The sequence below is a fragment of the Parasteatoda tepidariorum genome, chromosome 12 (genome assembly GCF_982258835.1).
Source record: "Parasteatoda tepidariorum strain Cologne lab strain chromosome 12, Ptep-v5.0, whole genome shotgun sequence".
Classification (NCBI taxonomy): domain Eukaryota; kingdom Metazoa; phylum Arthropoda; class Arachnida; order Araneae; family Theridiidae; genus Parasteatoda; species Parasteatoda tepidariorum.
In genome coordinates, this window is record NC_141766.1 from 41,408,877 (window position 1) to 41,430,258 (window position 21,382).

At 28.4% G+C, this 21,382-nt stretch overlaps 1 protein-coding gene across 1 annotated transcript in view; it reads right to left on the bottom strand.

Moving 5' to 3' along the window:
* Positions 1–692: 692 nt before the first annotated feature.
* The window catches only part of LOC107449680 (calpain-5), a 39,221-nt gene continuing 18,531 nt past the window's right edge, over positions 693–21,382 (bottom strand). The window contains exons 7-14 of the mRNA XM_016065286.5: positions 21,062–21,261; positions 16,247–16,324; positions 15,629–15,827; positions 13,546–13,665; positions 11,800–11,996; positions 7,765–7,883; positions 5,612–5,748; positions 693–3,223 (exon numbers count right to left, since the gene is read on the bottom strand). Coding sequence (XP_015920772.1) covers positions 3,041–3,223; positions 5,612–5,748; positions 7,765–7,883; positions 11,800–11,996; positions 13,546–13,665; positions 15,629–15,827; positions 16,247–16,324; positions 21,062–21,261 — 1,233 coding nt within the window. The 3' untranslated portion in view covers positions 693–3,040. The remainder of the gene's footprint in view (positions 3,224–5,611; positions 5,749–7,764; positions 7,884–11,799; positions 11,997–13,545; positions 13,666–15,628; positions 15,828–16,246; positions 16,325–21,061; positions 21,262–21,382) is intronic.

Below are 21,382 nucleotides of genomic sequence, written 5' to 3' on the forward strand. Positions count from 1 at the left end.
TTATTTTACATAATCTTTGTAACCAGGATAAAATATTACTACAGCAATTATATCAAATATAGAAAAATAACATAATACATTTTATAGCCAATAAGTAATAAGCCATTTAATGAACATGACTCACATTTGGTGATTTTCAAATTGACCTGGACAAAACAAGATTATACAGTGAAACCTCTTGGGAGCAACCGCTCAGTTCCACAGTAAAACGGTCGTAAATGGAGGTTGGTCGTCCTTAGGGCTTACCTTCATTGACTTCAAAATATTATGGAAGGTACATGATTTTTCGCAAATGATTTTCATTTCAGTCAATGTAATTTTGTTGTGGAAATGCCACTTGCGTTGACGTCATGAATACTGAATCGATGGATATAATTTAGCATCAATAAAAATAATTCCTACTGATATAATTGTGTGAAAACATTTAACTAAATTTACCAATTATGAATGAGAGAAATTTTTGAAATAAATAAACTACGTTTTTTGTTTAAGTTTGCATTCAATTTTTTATCATAAAAATTAGTTAGCTTCTGTTAGAGATGCTCAGTTTTTTCTAAAAAAACTTTTTTTCCAATTTAACTTTCAACTCTAAAAATAAATCATTGATAGGGCACTCAGACTACAACATGAGGTTGAAGATCTCTTTCAGAGATCATCAAAAAGAGCTCTCTAAATAGGAGACTCATGCAATATTTGTAGTACATTTTAACCTACTTATTTGTTTTGTTAAAAAGTTTTGTTTTAATATTTTTTGTGTTTCCTTGTTTGACCTTTCCCGCATTTGGTGCAGACGTTTGCCAGGTAGCTGGGAGAGGTTTTGATGGTCTCTCATAAAAGTTTTCTTTAACACAAGGTCTATGGAAAAAATTCCATGCCTCCCAAAAAAGGTCGTAAATAGAGAGGTCGATACATAGAGGTGGTCTTTCTTGGAGGTTTCACTGTATATATTAACTATGTAAATATACTTGTGTAGATCATAAAAGAAAATATTATATAATAAATATGTTTGCGTTAAATCCTACTAATTAGGCCCATGAAGCAACAACTTGTTAATATTTTATGTTAATTCCTTTATTATGTTAATTCTTTATGTTCCGTTAAGTGACAAACAAACTAAACTAAAACTAATTGTTCTCAATAAAACTAATAAAATTCATCTACAGAACTAAAAAAACATGCATGAAATACAAGTACTTAAATGATGTATTTGATAGAACAGGATTCAGTTTGCTTATAGCAATAATTATGTTGAAATGCAGGTAAAATGCAAATTATATGAAAAAATACTAATATATATGTAATGTTAAATCAAATTTGTTTCAAATTTAGACAGAATTAATAGAAATTTCTAATAAGGCATATTTAAACATTTTTCAAAATTTGTAACAATTATATAGTGAAAAAAAAATATTAATACAAAAAAGATAAAATGTAAAAATGTATTACACAAATAAACATTTACAAATCATGTGAAAAAACTCAGATGAAAAATTACATGATTATTTAGAATGGATAATACTATTTGCACTAAGTAAAATGGTAAAAAAAAAAACTGTTTAGTAAATGAGGAATATATTGTTCAATGAACTAATGGAAAACTCAATTATGAATAGAAAGAAATGAATAACATACACAAACACATTTTGTGCCCAGGTCCCAACTTTTGGGTCATTGAGAAAAACTTTTCAAGTTGTAACAGCATTAATATTTTAATGTTTAAATCTTAAATTTAAAAGTTAACTCCAAAATCAATAATTCAAATCAATAACTCAAATCAATAATTAAAATCTATATATATAAGACATAAATTGGACAATAATACTTTTAAATTCCTTTCTTCTTACTCTTATCAAAATGATGGGGTGAAGTTACAACTTTTATTTCTTGAGCTCATGATATTTCCAGGCTGGAGTGCTCCAAAGTAATGCATAAAAAAGATTAAAACAATCTATTTCTTATACCTGGAATTGAGTTTCTTTCTCAATCTATATGCCCGATAGCAATACCAGACTATTTGTAATGGATTTAGAGATAGTTTATTTTAAGCTAGATATAAGCATTAATCAAACATGTATATCTACGATAGATCCCAAAATAAAAATGAATACAAATGTTGTACATGCACTTTGTTTTATATAATTTCCTTGAATAAAAAAAATATACACTTTATGACTGTTTTCTTCAAAATAATGCGACTTTTAAGGGGTTGTTAAGAAACCTTAATTTTTAGAAAATTTTCAATACTTAAAGTATTTTTATACCACTATTTTGAAAAATCTTTCCCAACCTCCATAAAAGTTGGCAGCTGAGCATGCATATAATTCTAAACAACATGAAAAAATACAAAGAATGAAGTGTTTTTTCATGTCCTTTAGCTTTAATGATATATAGCACAAATTTAAGTCCTTCTTCACTTGAATATGCATAGCGTTTTGAAATTCTTAAGTATCTGAAATTTATTTCACAAAAAACACTTTGATTCAATTAAGTATTTTGAATGTTATTTATTCATAAATTTGTGCATCAACTTCTGAATTGAAAAAAAAAATAGATTTTGATTTTGACTAGTAAACAAGCACCTAAAACCAATTTTAGAACATAGCAATACTTAATTGCACATTAAAATAGATAATAAAGATAAAGAACAAAAATAAAAGTTAAAAGAGCTCTTAACTTTTCATTAAAAATTATGAATCACACAAAGTTAAATATACTACTAAATCTCCAAGACAAAAAATGTCACAAGCAAATGAACACTTTGCAACGAAATATAAATTTTGCTTTAAATGCTTGCACCTCATATAAAATACTTTTTATTTTTAAAAATATATACAATGCTTAAGAAAAATATATATAAAATAAGCACCAAAGATTGTCAAAAATATCAAAACACACTTAACTATTTACATGGTCTATTTTTGAATAAACAGTAATGACCTGAATTCTATGCAAGATAATGACAGAAAAATGCAAAAGATCAATGAATATTGAGCAAGTGAAGCAGTCGAAAATTGCACAGAAGCTTCTACATAAAGAATATTCAAAAGGCCAAAAGGTCATCAGAGGTCATAATTTCAATAGTCACAACTCCAGGTTTTTTAACATCTTTCTCTTGCAATCGACCATACAACTCTACTTCTTTAAGCACAGGTTCTGGATTCAAAGGTGCTTCAACAGAAGTTTTCCCTAGGCAAGTATCCATCACAACATTACTATTCCAGATCTACAAAAATTAAAAAAATCTAATCAACAAAACTTGAGCTTGGCTAAACAAGTGGTAGTACTGAAATGAACAGTTTTCTAGGAAGTCTCGCTCAAGTGTCTAGGAAGTCTCGCTCAAGTGAAATGAAAATTTCTTGCAAATGGATTTTACTGATATATTATAATTATTTTATTAAAACTGCCTCATGATTATTACTATATTGTATTTTAGTAATACTTTTATATACTGATTATAAATTTGGATGAACTTTCGACAGCTCTTCGTAACTTGATTACATAAACATTGATGTCAGAAAATATTTAAATTGGCTAATTTTTTCATAGAAAATTACTTCAATGTGATTTTTAAAACTTAATTTTGTTCTTTGCTTTGTTATAATAACATACTAAATGCATATTTAATAATAATGTTAACTTATTGAATTAAAAAATATTCCTAACGTAGAAATGCTGCACAAATTATTGTTTCAAATTAGTAAATTAAGTAAAAAATAGTTATTATCTAAATATATAATAGCTATTTCAAAAGTAAGTTTTTTTCATTTTTACAAATACAAATATGCGTATTTTTTCTATAATATTTACATCATTTTAAAAGTTTAACATCCATTTTTTACATTATTACCAAATCAGTGGTTTTATTTTTGTATATGCTGTGACAATTTTTATGTGTACGAGCATGTCATATCCACTTTTCTCCATGTTTTTGACAAATAATTGAACCTCATTTTCCATTCATTGCTGAAGTGTGTATATTTCAAATCAAAGAAGTTTGACTTTAAATCTGCTGGAACCAGGGTTGGCTTTTTGCCGGCAAAAATTGGTTTTTGCCATGCCAGTGGCAGAAACTGGTTATAACCGGCAAAAACTGGCAGAAACTAAAAAAATGTCTATATTAGTTCTAATAATCGCTTAATGACATTTTGTTTAAGTAAACTGAAAAATGTAACTCCATGTAACTATAACAAGCTTTTTAATTCATTGTTTGTAAATATATATTATTTTGCTTATATTAAATATAAAAAGTGCAGTATATCAAATATTTATATAAAATAAAGAATAAAGTAATGTAATAATAAATATAAATAATAGATTTTAGTTTATTTTATTAAACTCTGAAATTCAGTAATTATTATCATTTAACTCCTAACATAGTTGAATAGAGCAATTTTCAAACAGTTTTTTTCTTTTCAAGACATAATTTGCATGGCAACAATCCAATTATTATAATAGTAAAAGTTTTAATCTTTGCTGTATGTAAGAGAAACTGCATTGAAACTTGTTCTTTGTTATAGATTACTGTAGAGTGCAAACAATGTAATATTTGATTTTGAGTGGTGATAATTTTGTAAATAAATTGTACTTAGTTTAACATTTAATTGTTGTTTAACATTTAATTGTTTTCTATGAATTATCCATTGTATGTCAATCTCAGTACTTACTTTTATGTCATTTTCTGAATTTCTACCAGTTTGTTTCTGCCACATTTGAGGCAGAAAAGGATTTCTGCCATGCCAGTTTTAACCGGTTTCTACCAGTGGTCTTAACTACCCCGGCAGAAACTTGCCAACCTTGGCTGGAACCAGTATAAACTCTGACAGATACTGTGAAACTAAATAATTTGCAACCACTCATATTAATATAACTGACATTCTCCTGAAACAGTTTCAATGGAACATCTCCACATACATTTCCCATTTTCTAGACTTGAAACTCAGTGACTACCACATATTATTTATTTAAAAACACAGGATTCGATCAAATGATGAATCAGCTCTTAGAGAAGATTAAATATTAGCTCCAACATTTTTTTCAATGAGATAGAGAGGAAGCTGGTATGTATAGGTATACAATAACTGTCATAGCTTAACATTGATTATTGTATTGAAAAATAGACCGATATTCAATATTCAAAATAATGTAAAAATTATAATAGAAAAAAAAAGAATTTTTAATCTCTAAAAAAATAAGAATTTTCAGTTTCTGGATTGTCTTTATATTATTATTTACTCAGTTTTAATAATATATTTGACTTAGAATCTGCTTTATTTAGTGAAAAGTAGACATCAAATCCAAAAGACAAAAAATAGTGATAATACATAATACAGCATCAAAATAACATTTACAGAAATTACAGTTCATATAAATCCCAACATTCCATTTTCTACCCAATACTTTTAATACATTGGAGGCAAAATAGATATGGTAAAAATATTTGTAGTAGAAAAATATACTATTTTGTATGATTTACAAATACACTTTATTGTTTACCTAAAACATTAACCTTTGTGTGCTTAACTATGAAGTACTTTTTGAAACCCTAGTGTTAGAAAGGTTACTCATATTGCGTTTTGCTTTTCTACATGTTTATAATAAATAAATGTCTTACTTGAATTTTGACTTGGGAATCAGCTTGTTTACGATAAAAAAGGGCAGTTAAATTCCATTCAGGATTTAATGTTTCGTGACAAACAGGAGACTTAACTCTTTCTCCTTCACATTTTACAACACAATATGGATCAGCACCTAAAATAATTATCACTAATTAAAAAAACTTTTCATAAGCTTACATGAGGCAAAATTTTAAGTGAAAAAAAAGCTAAACAAAGATATTTTGTTTATCAATGAATTGTGATAAATTACTAAATAAGCAATAGGAAGAATTTATTATGAAATAAATGGTCAATGGTGAGCATTTCAAAAAAGAAAATTATGTATTTCAGAAATTTGTTTAATCAAATTACTAGAGTACAAAAACAAAGAATAATAAGAAAAATTTTAAAAATTCAGTTTTAATTTATACATTATTGCTATAAAAAAAATTAACGTTGCCATTCAGAATAAGACAGATGATCTACATATTCGATGTGCAAAAGATAATTAATGAATGTCATAATTTATTAGCTATTAAATTAACAAGATTTGCAGGGCTGTCCACTACTATGCTTTTGAAAAGTATTTATTAGAGTGGTAAGCATTTCAAAACTAAAGCTTTCAGAATTTTTGGTAATTTAGCCTCACCACGAGAAAGGTGGAACAAAGTGGCATTTCTTATGACCTTCTGAATAATTTACACACAGTGGTATGGATAATAACTTTAAATCAAATTTACAAAACAAAGAATCGTATATTAAAACATAAACATAGCTAACACTACAAGAAACTTTTTGAATAAGCATAGAAAGTTGGCACTCCTAGATTTCATGAAATTTAATAAATTTAATAAATTTTACCAGTAGTTCAGACAATACAGCTTCTTATCAGAAAAAAATTTGTTGAAGTGTTTTGCTTATTTATGTTTTATGAGGTGACAAACACAAATCTGCATTTCATTACCAAACTTTTACCCAGACAGAAAAATGAAAAAAAATCTAGTTTTTTCTTTGTATAAATATTTTTGTTGTTTAAGGAAGAAAATTTGATTGCATATTCAAAAAATAGAGAAAATTAATTGCAAAATATGTACCTACAATATACCTGTGGGGTAATAAATCAAAGAATTATAAGTAGGAGAAAAATGACTAGAGCAGGGAGGCCAAATTTTTAGTTTTCCGCAAAAGATTTTACCAAGTGAAATATTACTAAAAACTTAAACTTGCTGAAATTTAATTATTTTTGCCAACCCTATAATAGCCTCGCAACAAGATATTGGAAACAAACTGCCATTTGATATGGAAATTTGCAATATTTACATGTAGTGGTAGGAAAAATAACTTCTAATTAAATTTTCAAAACCAAGAATCATACCTTAAAATATAAGTTTTGCTACCAAAAAAAACTATTTCCTGCTAAGTTAAAAAGTTGTCATCTATGCAATAGTACTGGAATGATACATTCCTTCTCTGTACTTTAATGGGAAGAGAAAATAATGAATAATTATTTAAAGTTGGAAATTATATTAAAATTCTCTTGAGGAATCTAACAGTGTTCTCCTTAAGTGTTTTAAGAAGGGGAGCCGCACTGCCTGCATTTTGATCCCTATAAATGCGCCCTCTTTGCATTTTTGTAAAATTAAGCGTCATCCCTTTGAAACACTTTCTTTTTCCATTTCCATATTCCATTTTTAAGAGAAATTAAACAACTGTTAAAATAATAATTTCACTCAAAAATTTTCCGCAACAAAAAATTATAATATTTTCTTATTCTTAACCTTGGCAAAAATCTCAACTTTTGAGGACATTTCAAATTTTTATTCCTCTTAACTTTGGAATAACACTCATGTGAGTTTTTTTCATTCCCCTTATGAAGTTACTAATAGTTAGAAAATAACTTCAACCAAAAGTTATAAAACAAAGAATCAAACATTAAAAATAAACTTAGCTACCACTAAAAGAAAATTTTTCAAAAAGGTGAAATGGTGGGAAATTTGGTTGATAATAAATTTATATTTTCTGCACTAAAATATTAATTTTCAAACCTCAATGAATGTGTACAATGCTTATGTATTTTTTCATTTTTAATAAGCATATGAAAAATAAACAGAAGAGAAATTATAGAATTCCCTGAAAGAAAGATCATAATTAAAACAAAGGAATTCATTACTTCCAAATCGATCTTGTTTTTCTAAATCAGCAGCTCCTTTAACGAAAACTTTAGTAACAAGGCAAGGATAGGACATGCAAGGCCACATACTTTGAGTAGGTACATCGTGTGTCATTTCTCTAATTTTACATAAAAAGATAACATTTTATAAATACAAGTTCAAAAGTAAAATACTTTTTGTAATGAAACTTACTTAAATAAAAAATAGCATGAAAAGAACTGCTTTAAATAAGAATAAATTTGTTAAGTTCTTCACAAGCAAATTTATATTCTTTTAAATAATAAATTTGTTTTTATGAAACAAAATGGAAATTGAATTTTTATGGAACAGTATTTAAATAAGTAAGTAAAAGTTATATGCTGATTCTGTATAATACACTTAAGGGAAATCTTTCAAACATACACTTCAATTGAGAGCAAAAGCCCACACTCACATATTTTTATAAAAAATTATATTTTACTTATAAAATTATATATTATATTATAAAATTATATTTATAGGATTACTCAGTTATATTTTTATAAAAAATTAATTCAATTTTCAAATTCAGGATGAATCACACTTTAATTGAGGTGCAGTTAAACTTAAGTTTAGGAATATGAGAAGAAAATACATTTTAGAAAGAAAACAAACATATTTTATTCAAAACCTTTCAGCTAAAAGAAGTTTAAAATAATGGTTTAATATACAACTTCATTTTACAGTTGAGAAATCAATGTGATAATTGACACTGTTTTTGTTTCCTAATACAAGTTTATCAAGTCTATTGAAAGTTTACTATCACTAAGTCTTGATTTCAGTAAAGCACTTTCAATATGATATCTAGTTTTTTATTTAAATTGTGAAAAAGCAATTTTGCACACATATGTACTGCCAAACAGTGATAGCATTTGGAGCGACAATTTAAGCAGTTTTAAAATATATTTTTAAAAAATCAGTTCAAATTGAAGTAGACACAGAATGGACTGCAACGGTCAAACAGCGACTATAGACTTTAAAGGGGAAATAAACATTGTAAGGTGCTGCTGAGATAAAGTTTAAAACTTTAAGTAGTATTACTTAAAATCTTAACGCAGTAAAGATGGCAAACATTTTATTTAATAATATTAAATTAAAATATATTTTACAGTAAGAAGGGCAAAGGTTAATAAAAATTAATAGGTAGGGCCAATGTGGATCTTGAGAAGTGGGATTAACCACACTGATGTATTAGTTAAAAAAATTAAGAAAAAAGGAAGATTTTCCTAGCGTGTGGGAAGGAAGATATATTTACACATTGTATGCAAAAACCACAAATTCAGTTTAAATTAAAACTTGGTAGCTTCTCTGCCTATTAAACCAATTTTTCCTTTGTAATTTAAAGATTTTAGAACTTCAAATATGGCAATCTAGGACGATTTTTCCCAATCATGAAGTCATTTTTTTGAACAGGGTAAAACATTCTGTAACATTTTTTTATAGTAATGCTGAAACTAAGCAAACATTCATTTGGTGTAGTATGTAAATTACATTTTTCATTAACTACAAAAAAGAAACAAAAGTTTTAACTAAATAAAAACATTCAAAGATGACTAAAGTATCAAAAAGATTATTTTGATATTAATCATTAAACTGATGAACAAGATGTCCCTAATGACAAAATAATGGTTCATTTTTAAAATGCAAACATGGCATTAAAATAAGACAGATGTTCACAAGTTTAAAAAATTATTCGCAAAAATAAAGGGCTAATAAAAGAATCAGCAGTATCATTACCCTAGTTTACAAAAACTTTTGATAACTTCATAATTAGAATTAAAATATATAAACAATACAAAAAAACATTAATTTTGGGTTGCTAGATTTAAAATGTCTAATGGAAAGCCCAGTAGCAGAAACTTCAATATTGATCTGCAACATCATGGCAAAATTATAAAATTTATCACAGCTCATGTGTTAAAATATTTCTATTCAAATGTTGCACTTTATAGGTCTGCAAGTTTTAAAGGGAAAGAATGTCTAATACAATAATTTACAGTGAAGTTACAGCAGTACTAAAAAAAAGTACTCAATTAATTAAAATGTTATTAGTTTTAAATTTATTAATTGAAAAAAGAATAATTCGGAAATAGCAAAACTAAAATGAAAAATATTTTTCATTTAATTTCAAATGTTCAAAAATGAAAAGTTTTATTGTAAACAAAATAATTTGCATTTCAAAATTACGTTCTAAAAATTAAAACAGAGTGTAGAGAAAGCAAGAAAAAAAGATGTCTTTAGTGGTGACTATTGTCAACTTGAGTCTCCAGGGATCCACTGAAGGGGAAAGTATAGGTCACACTATAAAAAAATAAGTAAATTTTAAGTTAAAAATTGAATTTTTGTGTGATTTTGGAATGATTAAATTTCTGTTATAAATATCTTAATTAAAATATCTATAATTTCATAATAATTTGAAAATTTATTTGCAATAATTGCCAAAAAGGCAATTTGAAAACTACATGAATTTATAAAGACTTTATAAAGAATGTCGAAAAGAAATTACCAGAATATGTGTTTCAAAATATCTGTGTTGCAAGAGCTTTGAATAAGTAAAATTGAAAAACTACATAGGTTTCTAAAGGATTCATTGAGCAATTTGTCAATTTAATTTTATTTATGGAAAATAACAGTGATTATAAGGGGGAAACAAATATATTTGCACACATTTATTTTTTGTTAGAAATTGGAATTTGTTATTACTGCTAAAGGACATCATATTGTTTTTCAGCAACTAAAATCAGCCTTATTACATCATATTTAATTATGAATTTAGCAAGATAAGATAGAAATTTTTTTACACAAAGCTCGTCATTTTGAAATTTCCCATTAAAACTTTTTGAATCTCAGGGACTCTGAAGTTTGCTAAACAAGTTACAACTTTTTGTAAACAAAAAAATAAATAGATAAAACCTTAAATAGCACCTTAATGAATACTCTGCATTATAATGACCAAGCTGTTCAGAAATAATACAGAAGATATCTTCCTTTTTTAGCTTGCTTCATTTTGAGTGTAAAAAATTCTTTAACATTTGGTTTGTATGCAAGGTCAAAATAAACTGCAGCACCGACCACGTTAGTTCTGTTAATGGGATAAAAAGTAATTACCGCTATAAAATCCAATATCATATTACAATAATTTTCAGCAAAATTAGGATGTCTTACGCCACAAAGCTAAGAAAAATAACTAACAAATGCTTGAGATACAAGTACCAAAACTGATTTGTTTAGACAAAATGCTTTCAAACTCAATAAAGACCAATCAGATTTGAGAAATATCATTCATAGCCAATTTAAATTAAGACTGCCACAGTTGAGGCTCAAAACATTATTCAGGGCAATACAATCAATGAATGTACATTTGGCAAGCATTTTTAAAATTTTCTATGAAAGTCTACGGAAACCGGAAGAAAAAGCTGGTTAGTCACTTTTCAAAGATGGTCCGCTTAGTGTTGCTTAAATTGAACCTCAAAATACATGTTCTTTAATAATGACTGAGGTTCATTACACCACTAGGGGCACATGAATTTGGTAAAACAGCCAATTTTTCGGAATGGGCATGGATATGTTTTATTTCAAGATAGAATTCACCCTCATTCTTCTCAATACATAATGCTGATTTAATGTGAGGTTGGTAGATAAATGTTGCCTGATCCTTTTAACTAGCCATATTACTCACCATTTAAATTTGAATGTCACCTAGATCAATTTCTACTTGTAAAATAATTTTTTTAAATGATGGAGACTCAATGAGCAAATGATTTCTTTGCCTCCAAGCCTTTAAGATTTTTTGTTATTGGATTATTACTTTTAAAAAGTAACAATTAAAAAGAAAAAAAAATTCAAAACTAAAAATTACCCACTTTATTTTTGTAAGGAAAGCTAAACTTATTAGCACAGGATATAAATTAAAAAAAGAAAAGAAACAGCACACTTATTTAGATGCAACATTCAGAGACTTAATCCTGCAAAAGAAAATTAATTTTTTAAAAAAAAATTCGTTTCTAGAAACTTACTTTCCGTTATTATTTCGCTTAGTGAATATTCTAAGGAGGAATTCTCCTTCTTCATTTGGGTCAAACGTTGTAGGTACAACAACATAGCGGCCAGGTTTCAAGAGACATCGTTGAAATACATTTCTAGACATGGCATATTCTGATCCACCAGCTTTTTCTTTAATAGAATGCAAACGGTAGCGACGATTAGCTTCAACCTTAAAATAAGAAAGCATTTGAACTCCTCTAAGATAAAAGAAATGCCCCAAAACAAAGAAAAAAAACTATTTACTCTTTATTGTTAAACTTTTAAATAATTTAAACATGAATCTTAATTTGCCTAGACAATAATTTGTTATTCTAAAATCATTTTATACACACAAGGCATAAGTCAGAATATTTATTGCAGAAAATAAATTGAAAATCAATACCTGCATCCATGATCAACCCAGAACTCCAACTCTTTTGGGTAAAAAATGTTGTTTTTTTTCAGTGGGAAAATACCCTTTTTTAAGGTAAAGTAAACCAAATTGTGAAACTTGAAACTGAATGTATGTTTTACTTATAAAAACAATAAAATAATGCAATATTGAGCATAAACAAAACATTAATAATGATAACATTATAAAAATGAATTAAGTTAGTTCAAGTTGCTTCTTTATAAATTTATAAACATGAAAATACATATTTAAACAACATAATCAAAGCTGTAAAATATTTGTAAAATTTAAAGAACTTAAATATTTTCTTAACAAAATTTCATCTCCTTTACTGGAAAAAACCAATTACAAAGTACCAGTTAAGATTTCTATTTAACAATACATTTAAGAAAAATTTTAATGAATAGTAATAAAGAAATAGGTTTAATAACAAAAGGGCTTAAAGATATATTTTTCAGAAAATTAATATTCTTGTTCTGATATAATTCTTCATGAATGAAATAACATTTACAATCAAAGAAACTCTGGATATCTTAAAATCACAATGAAAAATAAACTTAATTGTTCATATCTTTAACCAAGTCATCAAGTTCTGCTATTTGGTTCTTTACCTTCTTGTTGGATTTCATTTTCTTCATATTAAGTTATGTTTATTTCCATGGTCTTCTTACATTTAGATTCCAGCTCTTCATATTCTTTCTCAATAAGTTTCATTTTTCATTTTTAGCATTTGATGATATTAACTGTGAGTATTTCTGGCTGTAACTATCATTTGTTTTGGTACCTCAACCTATTTGTTTTGTTCTCTCTTAAATAAAATCTCAGCATTACAAATAGCATCGTAAAACAGTTCATGAAGTGGCTACTGACTTTTCATGAATGTTTATCAATCAGCATAGCTTTATTGATGCTGAAAAGCTGCACTTGCATGCGACATAATCAAGATAACTTTAATGGATAAACGTTGATAGTATGTGTCTCATTAATCAATGAAGAATAGATTACATCTAATCAGTCACTCTTATGTTGGAATACTGGTATTTTGTTTTTTAACAGGAAGAAAATTAATAAACTTACAAAATTTTGATTTCAAATTTTGATTGATACAAAAACAGTAACATCTTAGGACAAATAAAAATTGTAAAATTAACATCTCACAACAAAATGACAAAGTAAAATTATCACAAATTAAAAGGTTTTATAACTCTTTAGATGAATTTAAAGCCTTACGCAGTTTTACTAATATTTATATAATTTTACATTGCATAAAAAAAAATGCTGTGCACCGAAAAGAATGTTTTAAAACAATTAGCGCAGTTAAATTTACCTTCATAACATGAAAACCCATAACCAAGTGATTGATGCCTTTGCTCCGAAGGGCTCTTCTATCTCTTTGCATTAAGAAAATCATAGCAGTGTCATCCTCAGCTTCAACATCAAATCGAAACTGTGGATATAAGAAATATTACAAAAAGTGTTGAAATATCACATTTATTTTATTTAACTTTTAGATGTTAAGTTTGGGATACAACCTGGTAACTCAAAAAACCATTTTTCATATTTAGTAAATATAAAAATTGTGCTAGGCAAAGGAAACTTTGTATAAATTGACATAACTACCAAACCTATTAAAGGGTATCTTTATTGCCTTTTTTGAAGTACTACTATTCTTAGACAACACTATTCAATTAAAATTGAACTTTACACAAAGTGTTTTCTTCCACCCATAGATTTTTTATCATACTGAAAATAACTAATGATGTTTTAACTTTAAATTTTAATATAGTTTTGAAGCAATAACAATTAGTTTGTCTTTAACATTTTATGAAATATATTAGTAAATATCATGATACCTAAAGAATAATATTTCCATTATTTTATTCAAGTTTTTGTTTATCTAACAATGCACAAAAGCCTTTAAAAGTTATTTTTTGCATAAAATTATAATTATACAATTTTGCAATTTTCTCTCTGAAACTTAACAGTTGTATTTTTATATAATTTAGCATTCTAATACACATGAAAAAATATTAATAGACAGCAAAGAAAATAAGATGGCTGTAGTAAAGATTCAAATTATGCTAAAAATATTCCAACCTTTAATTCCAAACTATTTCAATTATGTTTATAGATCAAATATTTAATTAGAAGCAGCAAAGGCAGAAATAATTATTAATTATCAATTCATACATAAAGAACAAGTGAAATGATCAATGGAAAACTAGGAAAATTTTTCTATCACAGAAAAGAAGTTAAAGCTGAACACTTTTAAAAAAAATTGTGAAAGTATAGATAACACTTTAAAGAAATAAAATATATGCCAGATTTAATTTTTTCCTACCGAAAAATACAAGACAGCTATACCCAAAATATCACAACTCTATTAACTAAATATCATTCAAAGAACAAACCAATTCTAAGTTGTATAAGTATTGAAAAAAATTTTTGAGAATATTTAAATAATCTATATTTGATATAAAAACTTATGGTACATTTATTATGCAGGGGTGATTGTGAGCCCAAGTCAAAATTCCGGAAAATTTCATGACTTTAAAAAAAAAAAAAAAAAAAAAAAAATACAGTTTAAATTGAAAAACATTTTAACAAGGTTTTTTCCATTTTTCTCAATACTTGTTTACTTAAAATAAATTTAAAACTTTACACATACCTATGATGACTTGGAGAAGTAATTAAAATTTACAAATAGGTCTTTCTTTCCTGAGTTTATGATTACAACAACTATTTACTGATAAAAAATGAATATTAATCATGAATATAAGCTTATAAAGTATCTCTCTGGCTCTCCCTTACAAACAAACAAAATAAACTGTGTTTTTAAGTTCCACCTTTGAAAATTTGATTTCCGGAAATTTCTGTGCTCAACGATCTCTTGAAATGTCTGAACCTTCGATCTCCGGAAACTTCCGGATCACTGTCAGCGAAAATTCCGGAAATCCAGATTTTTTCCGGAGCACAATCAGCCCTGATTATGATTCATACTTGATATAACCAATTATGTAATCATGATGTTAATAGTGGTGAATATCTTATTTTATTTATAACAATTAAGGAACTTACATCCACTTTATTAATAAATGTTGACAAAAAGAATTTAAAATAAAAAGTTTGAAAATGTATTAATTTTTACAGAAACCAAATTAAGGTAAAGAGAATTACACAAATAAATAAGACTTCCTTGCTAAATTCAATAGGTATTTTAGATTTAAGATTTGGTAATCACTAAAACAAATTAATTTCATGATTTTCATTATCATATAAAATATAACATACAGCTACACTACAGAAACATTTAGTCTGTGCGTGAACCTGTGTCCATAAGAATGTACAAAATTAGGAATTTATTTATGGACATATCTGAATTAAAAAATGATTGAAATAATATACTATACCTGGGGGTTATGCAGAAAAGTATCACGATGATTATAGCATCCACCTGCTCTATCAGTTTCAGAATTTTTAGGTCCAGTAGTCCATTTTCCAGAAAAAAATGATTCACTCCATGTTTTATTGAAACTAAACCAAGAGGTATTTACAAGACGGCAAATTGACATGTCAGTGAAATATTTGCAAAAATCGTCAAAGATCATCCTAAAAAATATAAATATGTTTTAATAAAATGATGATGAAGTAATGCTTTTTAAAAATCCAAATATGGCATAAAAGCTACGCTTCCTAGCAAAAAGTTTATTAAGTAGATTTGTTTCAATCATGAATCTGAAATATTACTAGAAAAGAAAAGAAATCTATTAAAAATACAATAAAGAATGATTATTCATAATGTATTTTAAAAAAAGTATTTTTTAACGAGCACTTATGCAAAATTTACTCAAAATATCAAGAGATGAAAAAAAAATCTCATTTTAAGATTCTTAAAAAAAATATATAATCCTAATAAAATTATTTTTCATTAGTACTGTTAGGCCTAGCACAAAAAGTGAGAAATCAGAGATTAAACTATGAAGTATCTTGTGGAGTCATTTTAAAAACAATTTCGTAATTTTACTTACCAAAATTCACCATCTTCATCAAAAGTCAAGCCGATTCTTTCTCTTTCACTTGCCGATATTTTTTGCCACTCTTCAGATCTAATAAAATTAAAATTCATACTTAATTTGTAATGAAAATGCACAGTTTCTGTGGGAAAGAAGATTTCATTGATAGAATCCATAAATATATGATTTAGCTTAGTGGTCCAAAATATAAATCATAAATTATTCAGATACTTGTCGGCAATTAGTAAACATTCAGAAATTAATAATACTGTCATTATTTTCAATGGAATTTCATCAAAATAATTAATCAAAAAAGTGAAAACATAACTATCAAATTAATTTAGAACCCTAAGTTTAATAAAATTATGAAAACTTGACATAAATTAATTATACAATATAATTCTACACAGTAGCAATATTGTTTACAAAACACAATAAAATATAATAATTTTTGACATTCCAACATGGCATACTCAAATGTATATTAGGCATGTCAGTCTGAAATGATATATTTCCATATTCATCTATCTTTCCATAGGTTATATGCTTGCATATTCATGAAACAATTTTACTATATGTTTATAAATTCATGAAATAATTATTCATTTTCTTTTTGTAACAGTTTGTTCAATGTCTTTGTAGTACTTTCAATATTATGTAAAATTAAATGCACTAGTAATATTCTGTTTTTTATGTTCTTGCAAACAATAAAATAATCTTTAGTAATGTTACGAATTTATAAATATTTGTATAACTTGGTAAATATTCCTTGTTTAGATGGCTAAATATCTCAGACAAACCCGAAATAAACAGTTTAATAAGAAAATTTGCAAGAAAATAGTGTAATTCAAACCTAATTTAGGGAGAAAATAATGCCTAATATATTGCCTAAGCAGGGCTCCGTTTGGTGACATATATACCGGCTTGGCACCAATCTTAAAAATTTGGCAACCATTTTTGACTAACTGATAGATTTGGAAACTTTCAGTTTCAAACCAATAGGACCAATATTTACAGAGCTAAGCAAGAATCATCTAGAATAGTGTCGAAAGTTCCAGGGTCTCGCTGCAAAGCCTGTAAAAATAGGAGTGTGTCTCGCAAGGTAGTCTACTTGTGATTGCAGTAATGTTCAATTAGCTCATTCACCTATGTGAGGTTGTGAAGCCTGTGTTTAGCTGCATTACACTGTTATTTGAGCTGTAATTACACTGCTTAACAATTGCTAAGGGTCAGTTCCATTTTTCCAAATTATTAATAATAGACATCGATAAAAGAAATAACACTAAATATATATTTAGTAGAGACAATGTGCAATTATTAGGCAAAATTATTAATAATAGACATTGATAAAAGAAATAACACGAAATATATATTTAGTATAACGCCCGGTTGCTGAGCGGTAGCGCTTTGCGCTGTCGTGCCACAGGTCCCTGGTTCAATCCTCGGGCCAGGCAAGGTTGACTCAGTCTTTCATCCCTTCAGTGGGTCGATAAATGAGTACCAAGCATGCTTGGGAACTAAACACTGGGGGTTGCGCGTTCAGCTGACCACCTGACCGGAACATCTGCTTCTGCTCCCCAGAGCCCAAGGTCAAGAAAACTGAGATGGGCACAGTAGGCCTTGGCCCTCTAGGGCTGTCGCGCCGCTGAGTTTAGCTTTTATATATTTAGTATAGACAATGTGCAATTATTATGCAAAATGGAACTGATATCGTCACATCAAAATATAAGAAAATTAAAAATAAAAAAATGCTCCTCAACAGATTTCCAAACAGTCATGAAAAAAAAGGGTCTTCTTGACAAAATGAAACAGATATGAGTACCTCAGTAAGATGTGCGATTACCTCAAGCACAAATGCAGATTCGTATATGGTATTCACGCTGTCCACTAAATTGTAAAGGAGTCCTTGGAGATATTGTCCCACTCCTCTTTCAAAGCAGTTTTCAGCTATTGCAAGGTTTAGAATACCGTGTTCTTCATGAAACATGTCTACCAAGTGCAACCCAGGCATGCTCTATAGGATTTAGGTCCATTGAGTATGCAGGCTATTGGGTACGTATATCTCCACTTTCCTGTTGGCGATTGGCCATTGCTGATTTTTTTTCATATCTAATATTGATTATGGGGGGCTGGCCTTATTTTTGGCAATGTTATTTTTCAATAAATCGCAAACCATGGATTTCATCCCATGCGCCTAATTGTCCATTGGGAACAATTCATTCACTTTCAATTTCAAATTTTTGGCGACTGGGGGTGCCTTTTTGGGCATCCTAGTCCCAACCGTTGAATATCAAAAATCTTAACTATAATTCTTGATATGAAGATAATTGTGACATTGTGTCACTTAATCACAATTTTCTAATAAAATTGCGACCTAAAAATTAGGTCGACCCCTGACCCCTCTTCTCCGACGCCTTACTGTCTGTCGACCTTCACGGCTTTGACCTTCGGCAGCCTTTGATGTGAGCACATGGGAGATGGTCTGTTATGGTCACAGTTAGTGCATAATGGTGATTTTATTTAAGTGGTTCATCAATTCGCTTCGGTTCCCATTTTAGCCATGATTCTGCAGCGTTTTAGGTAGTTTAACTTCGATCTTCAAGCTGATGATATAAATACTGCACATGTTTTTGGAACGGGGCATTCGAAAACGTGATGACTCAATACACTACGATCCCTTAACAGGGATTTTTCTTTTTCACCCCCTCCTCTTTTTGAGAGACGGAGTTCTAATTTTATCATGGCATTCTTTTTCCGCCATTGCAACTATCTCAACATGCTGCAAGAATGATTTTTTTTCGTGCTGAGGAATCATTCAACAACTCAAGTTTGATCATTTCGTTTCTAATGGAAGTTCTCTCAGATTTATGATTTTGGAATGAGCAAACTTCATTGCTCCTCAAACATGCAAAGTTCCTGTCCTTTTTTTTTGAAGTTTGTCATTTTGTATGACAACGCTCGCCATCCATCGCCCCAGCCTTTCTATTTCATTTTTACCAATTTGGGCAATCTCCAGATCCTCTACCTGTCACCATCATGAAAAACTAGTGGATAACCATATGCCTACTGAATGCTGACCTGGGTGTTTTAGAGTGTTCATCTATGGTTTCTTGTGTCTATGTTAAGAATGGAACTCTCTGATACTCATCAAAAATAAAGAAAATCTTTTAGTGAACTTCAAAGTGTTGTTTATGACTACTAGAGACTCCGTGCAAAAATTGGATTTCTTTTTCCTTTTAGAAGTACCTCTATTTTATTGTGATTGTGCTCGCCCACAGGTATGTTTTCTTATCACTGTAGTTTTTCATGTCATATTAAAAATGCAGTTTTTCAATTACTAGGCTCTCATTGCGGCACTTTCATGTTGGCCACTATAACGAAAAATCATGAGCCATTATTTATTTTTTAAAGACCATATAGATTTGTTCGACCATTATCTCTCTTCAATTTTATTATCATTAGTTGTTTTATTTTTTTATAACAGCACCAACCCAACGTAACAATAATGATTTCGCTTGATTCCTTTAAAGAGTTTTTCTTTATTTTTATATTTTAAATATGGCCATTTTTAATCTAGTAATATTTACTTAATAAATCAAATTTTACTTAAACGATTTTATTCATTTCTCTGAGATAATTATCACTCTATCACATTCAAATTAAGATGTATCTGCAACAACCAAAAACATACTTAAAACTACAATATTGCTCCTGTACGAATCCATTAATTAACTTAAAAGGAACAGTGCCACAACAGTGACCCAAACTAATACGTTCCTTACAGTAACGGAATCTTTCTTGACAATGTCATGGTTGAAGTTTAATGCATCGAAGAGGCTTCCGTGCATGCAAACCAACTTGATTTAATCGCAGTGAGATGTTTCTGGCAGAAACATGCGTACCTGTAGCGGTTGCAAAATCTGTAGCTGCTTGTCTAGGAGTAACATTTCTGTTCCTTTTTGCCACTAGGGATATATATTGATCCTCTTGAGGTTTAATGTTCCTACTACGACCGCTGACATGCTTTTTGCGTAATATTTACATCTTAGCGGCCTTTTTTAATTGCAAGACGATACTTTACTACTCTCCAACTACTATGGCCACAGTGGTAACACTTAGACTTACTTCCAGTCATCCAACTAACTGCTTGTCCACAATCGTAAGAACTCAAATGATGTCTTGACAACATTTTTCATATAATTACTGCAACACCACACTGAATTTCAAAGAAACAAGTTTCACAGCCTACAGAGCTATTTTGGCCAAACACCTAACAGCATGAATTTTCAAATGAGTGGAGAGCTTTTGTGCACTGTCTTTTATACATATAATGGGTCCTGCTTTACCATGCTTTCTGCAATTGATTTCACTGTAATTGGTTGGCTACCGAAAACGCTACTTTGAATAAATCAGTTCTTGCAAGTTCTTGCTTATAAAAGTTTGAAGTCTCAAGGACTGTTTTACTCATCTCCAATCTAAATGAACTCCTGTGCTTGGTATATACATTTATTGCATAAAAATTATGAAACAGAGGTTTTAAAAAAATCAAGTTAAAAATTAAATAACTGACTAAAAAAATAATTTTAACTACGAAGAAAGATTTACTTTAAACTGTACTTTAAACTTTACAAAAAATAAGTGGTTCCTAAAAAAGTTGAAAAATACATGCTAGAAAATAAGTGGGGACAAAAAATAATCAAAGATTGATTTTCTATAGTTGTCAAAAGATTCAAAATATCAAGAAATCCTACAATAATGTTCTATTTTAATAATGAGCAATTATTTATTTCTCACAAATTTCATTTATGAGCATGAATGAATAAATTTTACCCATCACTAAAAGGTCCTGTCCACTCTTTTTGTCCCCAAGGATTTCTCATTCTTATCATGTATATCTTTTCCTTTTGTGCAAAAAGGGACATCAATGATGTTTCCCCAATGTAGACTTTTTTAACAGCTGTGATGCCATAGGCATGACCTTTAACAAGACCCACTTCAGTTCTTGCTTCCATTTCTTCTTGTGAAGCAGCCTGAAATGTAACAACTATTATTGATGAAATGTAATACCATTATAAAAAGATAGGTATCATATTTCATTGAAGTAATGTGTATCCTGAATGTAATACCCATCATTGAAATACTTATCACAAA